This window comes from Schistocerca cancellata, chromosome 4, assembly GCF_023864275.1.
Source record: "Schistocerca cancellata isolate TAMUIC-IGC-003103 chromosome 4, iqSchCanc2.1, whole genome shotgun sequence".
Classification (NCBI taxonomy): Eukaryota; Metazoa; Arthropoda; class Insecta; order Orthoptera; family Acrididae; genus Schistocerca; species Schistocerca cancellata.
The window spans coordinates 891,825,159-891,837,557 of record NC_064629.1 but is presented as its reverse complement, the minus strand read 5'-3'; the positions used below and the strand labels follow the sequence as shown (position 1 = coordinate 891,837,557).

General features: G+C 39.0%; 1 protein-coding gene across 1 annotated transcript in view; it reads right to left on the bottom strand.

Moving 5' to 3' along the window:
* The window catches only part of LOC126185051 (uncharacterized), a 707,909-nt gene that overhangs the window by 165,013 nt on the left and 530,497 nt on the right, over positions 1-12,399 (bottom strand). Inside the window, exon 55 of the mRNA XM_049927806.1 lies at positions 7,083-7,185. Within this exon, the coding sequence (XP_049783763.1) occupies positions 7,083-7,185 (103 nt within the window). The remainder of the gene's footprint in view (positions 1-7,082; positions 7,186-12,399) is intronic.

Genomic DNA, 12,399 nt, shown 5'->3' with positions numbered 1-12,399 from the left:
CTTTTGTAATGGATATAGAAATGAGAGACATAGACAAATCAAGGGGTGTAAGGTTGCCCATAACTGATGAAGACACCTCTAGTGTTGAGTAGTAATTCACTTTGTAGAGGCAGAGTTGGATTATAGCAGCTATCAAAGGAAAAACTGAGGGCAAGCCAGCTGTCAGGTCACCTTATATTGGTTGATATGGAATTTCATGTATTAGCCTTTGGAAGGAGACAATGTATAAGCATCTAGTTTAAATGCACAATGAACTTGTAAGTTTTGTAGCATCACTACCTAACATTGGGTGAAACTTGTAAAAATTTGTAAGAAACTGCTGTGGAGCATTGGGTTAACTACCACTGGCCAGCTTGCTTTTGGACTTGATATCAGCATCATAGGGTGCAAAAGCAAGTACCATCCCAATGGGAAAAGTTGTCTGCTGAATATTGCCAGCTTGCTGCACTGGAGTGGCATGTGTCTGCCTCATATTGATGATGGAGAAATGTGCAACTGAAAAGTAATAAAGTGTTTTCCTTGACCACCAGTCTATCACTGGGCCCCACTAGCCTGCCTCTCAGTCCCACCCTTGGCCAGACAGGTCACCTCAAGAGTGGTCCCACACCTCATGGGTGGTACCAGAGGCTGCTACACTATGTGTCAGAAGCGCTGACGATGCCACCTGTTGACAGTGGAGGGTGTGCCATCCCACACAGTGCAACATTTGAGCTGCATCCTATGGTATCTTCATTGTGGGGTGAGTGAAACAGTTGCTCTTGGTTTGTAATAGATGTAGGGTCACAAATTAAAGTTCATCATAATTGCAAAGTTACTTTTGTGAGACCAAAAGTACTGATGGGGGTCTCCAAATTTAGGGGTAAATGTAAGAATCATTGGTTGGAACCCACATGATATGCACAGCATAATTCACTAGGGCATTCTAATCCCTGAGCTGAATATGTGGCAGTTGTCTATTTTGCGTGTCTTGCTGTACAGTCAAATAATGGTGGAACCCGAGATAATGGAGGAAGCCCAGGTGGCTCACATTTAGGTGTATGGAACAAGTATGATGGTGTTGTTGACTAAGGATTGTTCTGTTGTTGTTACTGTTGTGTTTGTAAAATACGAGTAACGGTAGTGCAGTGGCAGAATCAGAGACACAAGATGTCACTGCCCCAAAATCAGTACAATCGTTAGTTAATGAAGAGGCGTGATTAAGAGCAGAAAACACATTTGCAAATAATGAGTTAACAGTAAGGAAGGAGGCATTGGAATTATTAAAATCATAGAGTCTAAGAATAGATATAGTTGTTGCAAGGCTTGTTACTCATTTTTCTGGTAGATCATCTGAGGATGTATTATCATTTGTGGAGGATCTCTTGTCATTTGCTGAAATAGAGGGTTGGTTGAATACACAGTTGTTGTAAATAGCAAGACTGCGCCTTTGAGGAGAAGTGTAGTCCTTTGAATGATGCATGGGGTCACTAAAAAAGGCAGAGAATTCTGGCAGCTAAAACAAGAATTGTTGCCAAGATATAAGAAGTGGATTAGTGCAAGGTTTTCCCACAAGCAATTGCTAAAACATCTAAAGAAGGCATAGGGGATTTTTCAGAGGGGATTAGGATGTAAGAATTATGGCAGTATGAGGAGGCAACCAAGGTGTTATGTGTACAGTATTATGGGATTAACGATAGGTGTGATCTGGTTGGTACTAAGCATATATTAAACTCAAAAGGCAACCTCAGAATCATCAAAATGTGTTCCCAGTAAAAATGAATGCTGAGGTAGAATGTGCCATAGATGGTATACTTGGTGTACAAAGGTATAAGTTTCCACTAGACACAGGGGTGCATATGGCAGTGGCCTTGAGAGATTTAGTAGGCAGGAGACAATGGGATACTTACTGGGGCCCATGTGTGGATGGGGATAGTGATAAATAGTCATTGGGGTCAGTAATGGTGAGTTTTGAATTAGAGGCAACCAGGTTTAGGCAATGTGTTGAAGTAGTGTATTGTGTAAGTTAGGGCTACAGCATGGTCCAAAGGCTAGACTTTCTGCATCAACATCATGCCATAACTGGCCTTCAACAACATGTGATGTAACTTACTGTGAAAACATTCTCAGTAGAGGAAGCTGTTGTCAATGTTGATCAATCATGAGGAGTGTCTGTTGTAGTAGGTAATCCAGTTAAACCATGGACATTGCCATTAATGCTTAATTTGCATGACTGTAAGTTGAGTGACACTAGGAAGTTACTGTAAATGGATACAGAGCCTGACTTACAGTTGGTACTTTATGTATAGTGGAACTACTGGTGGATAGTGATTTATTGGAAACACCAAGACAAAGTAGTGTACACTTACAGGAAAGCGACAAAGGCAAGGTAGTACCCGTCAATGTGGATAATTTTGGCAATGAGGAGGTTAAGTTGTTGAAAGGAACATTAGTGGCAATGTTAGAAATTCTGGAAGAAGAAGATTGCTGTACAAAAGGTGTACAGTAAGAACAAGCATGGGGTGTCACTAAGAACACACTACATGGAAGGTTAAGCATTTGAGGGGAACAGAGAGATCACATCTAATCTAAACAAATGAAGAACTGTTGTTAGAGTTCCAAGATTTGTTCTTTCCTTGAGGGCCCTTGCCAGCAACATGTGATGCAACACATGATTCATAGGGGAATGAAGTGCTGGTGTACTGGAAGATGTACACAATATCATGATCCCTGCAGCCAATTTTAGGAGAATTTATCACTCAACAGTTAGCCGACAGTATAATGGAAGAGAGTAGTACCCCAGTGAGGGCAGGAATTATAACTGTACCTGAAAAGTGTATGGATAGTTCAAGGAATTATAGATTCTGCTGTGATTACCACCATTTGAACAATAATATGACTGCAGATGCTTACCCATTCGCAAACATCATGGAAAAAATTGATAAACTTGGGCAGTGTCGGTATTTCTTAATGATGGATTTGCTGAGAGGGTACCATCAGTTGGAGGTGATTCCAGAAGACAGACCAAAGACTGCATTTTCATTACCTTGCGGAAATTATCAGTATAGAAGAATGCTATTTGGTTTGAAAATTCATCAGCAACATTTCAGCATTGGTTAGATGGTGTCCTGAAGGGGTTAAATTTTGATAACTTCTTTCTCAGAGAGCTGCAAGAACATAGGCAGTGACTGAGAGAAGTACAGGAGGTTACAGTCTGCACATTTACTTTGGATATGTAGTTGGTACAGGTGGTGTGAGTACTGATCCAAGATTGATACAGGTAGTACAAGATTTTCCAGTACCAGGGTCTATTCTGGGTGTTGTAAATTATTATAGGAAATTCGTGAGAGGGTCTACAGGTATAGTGTGACTGCTTATGCAACAGTTATTAAAGGGTATCAGAATTGTGTAGTCTGAAGAGTATCAGAAAGCATTTGATGGATTAATGGAAGTATTGACATTGAGTCCAATGTTGGCACTCATGAATTTTGAGAAGAAATTTATATTATTGCGCGATAGGTTGACCCATGCTCTCAGGAAAATTTTGAGTCAGGAGTTCAATGGAGAAGAGCATTCCATTGCTTTTGCATTGGGATGACTGAATAGAGCTGAAAGAAATAATTCTACTACAGAGAGAGAGATGCTTAGCTGTACTTCCAGTTTTATCTTTACAGGAGAATGTTTAAAGTAGTGATGGATCATGCTGCTTTGAAGTGGTTACTTAGTTTGAAGGATACTTCCAGTAGACTGGTGACATGAGCACTAAAACTCAGTGAATTTGGATATGAATAAATCCACAAACTGGGGAAGAAACAGTGGAATGTGGACATGCTATGAAGGAAGGTAGGGTGCACCAGCACTAGGTCCAGACCTCGCTGAGTGGCAAGCAGGGCAGAGTGCTGAAAGAGAATGTAAGCAGTTCAGTAAGCAGCAGCATTTCAGCATGTGTGATGGGTTGTTATGTGTGGAGACAACACTGGGACCACCAGTGGCAGCATCAGTGAAGCTGAGGGATAATGTGCTAAGACAGATGAATGATCACATTTTGTTTGGCCATGGAGGGTGCAGAGCAACAAATTGGCTGGTGACAGAGAAGTTCTGGTGGGAAAGAAGAAAAGGTGATGTCAATCAGTATATCAAGCATTGTGTGAACTGAGCTCAACATGCAGACATGAATGGAAAATGAGTACTGTGTCAAAGATTGCTGCAAGTAATGAAACCATTTAGGTTTATTGGGGTGGATGTGTTAGGACAATTTAACTGAACACCAGCACGGAATCATTTTGTGTTCACTATTACAGACCATTTCTCTCATTATATAAAAATGGTGCCAATACTGAACCATCAGGCAGTCACAGTCAAGGGAGCCAGCCATCCACTGACCATTGGTGGCTTCCCGTGCCAGAGTGGAGTATGTCTGTCTCAGACTGATGTTGGAGGAATGTGTAACTGAAAAGTAATAAAGTGTTTTTCTTGACCATCAATATATGACTGGACACACCAGCCTACCACTCAGCCTCACCCTCAGCTAGCTGGGTCACCTCAGAATTATCACACCCATTCCAGTTGCTACCAGAGGATGCCAGGCTATAGTTTGTTTCACAGTTAAGTTGGCAGAAAATGGTGTAGAAGATTTCATGTACAATTATTCACTAAATATGATTGGCAATGAAAATGACATTAAAATGAGATAACTCTAAATTTTAAAAGCAAAGGCAGTGACTGTAACTAGTCACAATTAACATTTTGCTTAACATCTTGCAACCTAATCTATTCAGGTGGAAACCATTTTTCCATGAACATTTGCCACCAAAAAACTTATTAGGATCTCTTGAATACAGTTCCTAGTTAGTCATATTGCTCTCTAATATTACAATTTATTATCGCTATATATTTTTTGCCTAAACTGAAGTTGTCATCCATCCAGAGACTGGTTTGTGCACCATGGTGCTTTACTAGGAATGGTGCTGTTGTAGATGGTATGCTGTTGTCTTTCTCCAACCATCAAACAGACTTTCCCAGTTAGTTCAAATGGTTCAAAATGCTCTGAGGACTATGGGACTTAACTACTTAGGTCATCAGTCACCAGTTAGTTATTGGAGGACCTGCAGTTTATGTCAGACTCTGGACCATGGTGCAGGACAGCATTTTTCACATCACCAACATTGCCAGAGGTGAAAGAAATGGTAAGTGACAGACAAAAATCCTAAGACGACCTAGGATTGAACCAAAGAACTTTTGATCCACATGCTGGCACTTCACCTATTGAGCCACCACCAAGCCATCATTCCTCATCTACAGTATATTATGTCACTAATTAAAGTTCTAACAGTCATGTAAAAGTGTCAGACCATTTGAAATATGTTCATTGTTTTACTGACAAAATCTTCCTCAAATAATTGGCCCCCACATGTATGGAAACACCTGTACATTCCCTGCAAGATTCATCTGACGATCCTTATTTGAAGTTAATATGTTTAAATGTTTACTAAATTCATGAAATCCATTTTCTGAACAATCATCAGTATTTGAGTTAGACACATCAATATTCTTTAGTAAGGAGATTCAAGTTTCACTACTGTTTCACCTATTCCTGTTTTTATTGCACATCACACTTATCTTTTATATTGTTTCCTGATTTAGGTTTTACAGTTAATTTTACATATGCATCTGCTACATAAATGTTTGTTGAAACCTGAAACCTGGGTTTTGTCACTTCACAAGTTTCTGCAGTTAAGTTTGTCTGCTTCACTGCATGTGCTTGTGACTTCTCTGTACCAGAGAAGTCTGCCTCAGTTCTGTCTTTCGATTCTTATTGAATTTGAAGTGTATCAGTTTCATACATTCTCATAACAATAGGCACTCAGAATTTAAAGCAATCATACATGGTGCTGCACAAGGTTCTGTCTTGTGGCCTCTATTGTTTCTGATATACATAAACGACCTTCCACTTACCATTTCAGAAGATGCAAATTTTGCCCTTTTCAAAGGTGCTACAAGCATAGGAATAGAACATAGTACCACACTCAGTACTGGTTTCTCCAATAATGGGTTATAAGAATTAGAAAGTGCTAAGTTTTTGGGACTACAGAAAGTTCACAGTATAAAGTGGAAAACCCGCTGCATGAAATTTATCAAACATCTTTGAACAGTTAAGTTTGCTGTGTGTATAATGACTGTTGTATGTTATTTAAAAATGATTAAACTAGTTTATTCTGTGTATTTCCATCATTAATGAGTTAAGAAATCTTTTTTGGAGACACTCAACTTATAGTGATAGTATCTTCTTTATAAGGAAGTCTGTTATAATAAGTATATCTGGTGTTAATACTAAAACATCCTGCAAAGCCCTATTAAAAAGGATCATATTTTGACAACTAGTTCACAGTATTTGTTGACATCCCCTGTCAATACAAATATTTATTTTTTCTCAAAAAATAGTGAAAAGCATGAATACGAGTACAGACTCAGATACAAGAGTACACATGTAATCAACAGCTTGTCAGAACACATTAAATGTCACATAGAGAGTGTGGTGAAGTTAAAGACGAAATTAAAGACCTTTCTGTTGGATGATTGCTCCTACTCCAATGAAGAGCATCTTTACAGAAACTAAGAAATTTAAAATTTTAGGCTACTTAGAGTTAGGACATTAATAGAGTAGTCTTTTAGAATTGCATTTTAATTAAATATATGTTTTTTTTTAAATTTCTTTCCACATCCCACATGCCACTATCCATGGGATAAGTGGAATACAACTAATGTAAATGTAAAATTTAGATGTAACTGCAGTAGATTCATTCAATATTCACAGCATTTCTCATTTATCACATCTAACAAAATTTTGTTTCAGTAATTTCTGTCATATTTATCATTGGGACTATCAGCCAGACAACACAGGGTAGTAACAAGCACAGTAGCTTCACATAAATTAATAAGTCAAGTACAGAATCTTCTTGTTCAAAAATTCTATGTTCACAAATGTTTGGTGCTTTCTATAGAAAATGCAGTGAAATTTTTCATGTATTATTGTTGTTTGTTGGCAGATATGTATGGCATAACTAGTAGATATTTCTAAATGTCTTCAGTTTAGAGTATGTACTTACAGTATCAACTATCCACAAAATTGATTCCCTAACAGCTTCTCCTGATTCACCCATCATTTCCCATACTTCATTTACAATTTTTGGAAGTGATTCAATATGTTCCCTGTGAAAAGAAATGGAAAAAAGAGTAGAGGTTTTTTCCACTGATAATTAAATATAAATTCAACTTATATTCACTTAATGGCATGTGTACCACATCCATATTTCATTTTATAAACTGGAGTGGACATCACTCCTTATAATAGCTAAACATTTTATAAAACTAACTAAAAACTTCATAACTGTAATAAAAGTGGGATAATACTTCTTATTAAATGTAAAAATGAGTGGTGCTCTAGTTAAGTAAGATATATCTATCGTTAGGGTGGGTTGGAGGAGAGGGGGTGGGTGGGGGAATCACCTTCAAAATAAAATGAAACACTAAGTTATAAACAAAAAACCATGGAAAACACTTTGTCAAAATCATAAAGGCAATGCCACTGATAAATCACTTCATTTATTGTATAATTTATAAGTTACTGCAGTCAGAGTGTTGACAGAAACTACTTCATGTTTTAGGCTTTTATATTACCGAAAAGATATGATTCAAAATTTAAATAATACTCTGTCAGTGGTCTGTACTGTAGAACCAGTAAACAGTGTGTAGCTCAAGGTGCTTCCTGAATTGATCTCAACCTCATACTGAGTTTACATATCGCCCAACCAGTCCAATATTTATTTCAAATTTTTCATTCAAATATTTTCTTGTAATGTTCAAGTATCATCCATTGTGGTCTATGTGCCAAGTAAATCTGTTGCTTCAGCAAAGATTGCTTGTTCCCATGGAACATAAATGTTGAAAAATCTGCCCACAATGCACTCCCTTTATGCTGACAGTAGGGTTCGTATTGACTGTTGGCCATTGCCCAAAAGCATTAGCTCAAAGCCACAAGCTCTCTCTGCACTGGCTCAAAGCTAGCTAGGACATGTTTCCCTCCTAATTTCTTTCTGGACTCTAATTCCATAATGACTAACTTACATTTTTAAGGCAACATCTCTCTGCCCTACCGTGAGTAGCTGGGAACTTGCAAACCAATCCAGGTGCACACAATTGTACTCTGTATATAGAATAAACTCACTTTTTATTCATAAAAATCTATGTCTTATGTTAAACATCCCCTAAAGACAGCTGCACATTGACTATCTTGTGCAGATGCACTCTGCATCTACACTGAACTGCAGCATGAATTGACTTATACCTCAGTTATGAAATGTTTAATAGAAATTTGTAATATTCTGCTGTGCATATTCTGGACAGTATTGTGACAATTCCTATATCATGTAAATGCCGAAAAAGATGATAATAAATGAAATGAAATGAAATGAAATTTCAGGACTCTGCTTAGTCCTTCAGCAATGTCAATATTCAGTTAATATCACTTCCAGCTTCCAACTATATTGTTTAAAAAAAAGATACATCTTTAACAACATGAAACTGAAAATCTTTTTTGTAATATTACATGATTCTGCTTTGAACCTTGGGCCTGATGGATGATCTTACAAGAAATTAGCAAATGCTTGCTTCTCGTGAATCGAATGCAGGTTTGAACCATCATCCTCCTGAATGCAAGTCTAGCATGTTAACCACTGTGCCACCTCATTTGACAGGTTTTTATATTGATAAGAACCTGAACTAGAAGTGACATGTTACAGATCTTCTTAGACATCTTAGTTCTGCAAATTTTGTATGACGTGTAACACCACATTTTGGAGATGAAAATGAGAAAAAAAACTTTACTTTCTTTTCTATTTTCCAACTCACCACTGAAGAAAGAAGTGTTTCTTGCACAGGGCTTTTAATAAGGATAATGTGTGGTGTCTACTCTAAAACCTCTTATAACCAGCTCTCTGAAGAGTTCAACATACTGACAACAGCCACAAAGTACATTTACTCACTCATGAAGTTGGTTTCCAACACTCAATCACAGTTTGAAATCATCAGTAACATTCATAAATATAACACAAGGAGGATAAATAATTAATACTCTCCACCACTCAGCCTTAGTGTGGCACAGAAAGGAGTGAGGGATCCAGCCATCAAAACATTTCACCACCAACTCACTGATATAAAGAATGAAATGGATAATAAAGTTAACTGCAGTCACAAATTATGATCCCTGTAACATGTAAATAACTAATTAGCTGAGTAATTACCTAATAATATGAATGAAAATGCTCTTCTAAAGCATATATTTGAATAGGGTGTCAAATGAGAAATACATATATGATAAAAGGGAAACATCATCTCCCTCAGAGCAAATTCTTTGCTCTAATACTGTTTAATTTTTAGGTTTCCAAATTCATTTCAGTATCACTGGCACAAGACAACAAACATCATTTTGGTTACTTATCTCTTTCATTAATGACATTTATTTTGTCATGAGTGGTATGATATTATCTCTGACACATTCACTCATTCATTGCATTCTGTTGATTCCATCATGATTGATGTTGAATAAGTCAAATTTTACTTTAAAAAAGAAAATTATCTTTTAATAAATAGACTGCTAATTAATTACTGCCATAATTATTGGGCTTATACATGTAATTATACATCAAGAAACTTTAATTACATAGTAACATTCAAAAATAAAATTAATAAGTTACATACACTCCTGGAAATGGAAAAAAGAACACATTGACACCGGTGTGTCAGACCCACCATACTTGCTCCGGACACTCCGAGAGGGCTGTACAAGCAATGATCACACGCACGGCACAGCGGACACACCAGGAACCGCGGTGTTGGCCGTCGAATGGCGCTAGCTGCGCAGCATTTGTGCACCGCCGCCGTCAGTGTCAGCCAGTTTGCCATGGCATACGGAGCTCCATCGCAGTCTTTAACACTGGTAGCATGCCGCGACAGCGTGGACGTGAACCGTATGTGCAGTTGACGGACTTTGAGCGAGGGCATATAGTGGGCATGCGGGAGGCCTGGTGGACGTACCGCCGAATTGCTCAACACGTGGGGCATGAGGTCTCCACAGTACATTGATGTTGTCGCCAGTGGTCGGCGGAATGTGCACATGCCCGTCGACCTGGGACCGGACCGCAGCGACGCACGGATGCATGCCAAGACCGTAGGATCCTACGCAGTGCCGTAGGGGACCGCACCGCCACTTCCCAGCAAATTAGGGACACTGTTGCTCCTGGGGTATCGGCGAGGACCATTCGCAACCGTCTCCATGAAGCTGGGCTACGGTCCCGCACACCGTTAGGCCATCTTCCGCTCACGCCCCAACATCGTGCAGCCCGCCTCCAGTGGTGTCGCGACAGGCATGAATGGAGGGACGAATGGAGATGTGTCATCTTCAGCGATGAGAGTCGCTTCTGCCTTGGTGCCAATGATGGTCGTATGCGTGTTTGGCGCCGTGCAGGTGAGTGCCACAATCAGGACTGCATACGACCGAGGCACACAGGGCCAACACCTGGCATCATGGTGTGGGGAGCGATCTCCTACACTGGCCGTACACCACTGGTGATCGTCGAGGGGACACTGAATAGTGCACGGTACATCCAAACCGTCATCGAACCCATCGTTCTACCATTGCTGTTCCAACAGGACAATGCACGTCCGCATATATCCTGTGCCACCCAACGTGCTCTAGAAGGTGTAAGTCAACTACCCTGGCCTGCATGATCTCCGGATCTGTCCCCCATTGATCATGTTTGGGACTGGATGAAGCGTCGTCTCACGCGGTCTGCACGTCCAGCACGAACGCTGGTCCAACTGAGGTGCCAGGTGGAAATGGCATGGCAAGCCATTCCACAGGACTACATCCAGCATCTCTATGATCGTCTCCATGGGAGAATAGCAGCCTGCATTGCTGCGAAAGGTGGATATACACTGTACTAGTGCCGACATTGTGCATGCTCTGTTGCCTGTGTCTATGTGCCTGTGGTTCTGTCAGTGTGATCATGTGATGTATCTGACCCCAGGAATGTGTCAATAAAGTTTCCCCTTCCTGGGACAATGAATTCACAGTGTTCTTATTTCAATTTCCAGGAGTGTATTTTGACTAACTTAGCTTTTAATTGCAAAGAAATGTAGGAAGGATAAAATATGTACCAAGAAATGGATGTTCTATGTTACATTTGGTTTTACGAGTCACTACAAATACCTGCGATCAGAATGAATGGATGAAAGAAAGTTCTTTTGATTGATGATTATGTCAACTAAAATTGTATTATATCCTGATATACAGAAAATGTGTCTTCCACAACTATGTCTTTTGACTTGTTCCTTGATATGATACACTAAGAAGCATTCCTCAATGTTTGAGGATTAACTACATCAGGAAAAAATGTCTGGATTCTTTCCTGATTGCCAAGCATGTTTCTGTCATTCACTTCATCAGTAAAGTTGAGCAAGTAACTCTTTAAACATTATTTGGGTGTTGGTTGCTGAATGACGCAACAAGCCACAAACATTTTGGAAAGTTTTCTTTTAGTGTCATAATCATTTTTGGACCACCATTCCCATCTTCAGATGGCTAACCATTTTTGCTACACAGATGTTTTGATCAACAGCAGTCATCTGTTTCACACTGCACAAGAATATGTGCACAAGTATATGTTCCAGTAGATGGCGATTTGTTTTGTCTTCTACTGGAATGTATGTAAGTGAAAACAACTATTTTGCAGCATGTATATAAAAAAATGCAAGCACTTCAGCATATTTTTATTAATGAAACAATTAATACAGTGGCACTAAGTACTCAAATATTCTTGTGCAGTGTGGAGCAGATGACATGCTGTTAATCAAAACATCTGTGTAATGAAAATTATTGGCCATCAGAAGATGGGCATGGTAACCCAAAACTGATTGTATCACTAAAATACAACATTTAAGAGTATTTGTGGCTGTCTGTGTCATTCACCAACTATCATTAACAGGTGTGGACTTCACAATATCCAACAAGGATAAAATAATGTTGTTTGGGTAATTCTAAGGTCAGAAGCAATTCACAGCAATTATTAACTAAGCCACTTTATTCGAAGAAAAACAACTGTATTTGTTTATGCCCAGGATTAAGGCTGTGCTGTGGTCTTGCTAGATCTACAGGACTTCATCAGTAAGATGATGTCACAAAAGATCTGCTGCTTATCCAAAGAAGACAATGAAAATGAAAATCACTACTGTACTCAACAGCAGCTCATTTACATGGGAAATCACACAAAAAATTTCATTTTTGTTATGAAGTCTGCCCATCCTCAATTTCCCAACAAGATTTACTCTATCAAAAATTCATAAATTGGTCTATTATGAGTGACATGT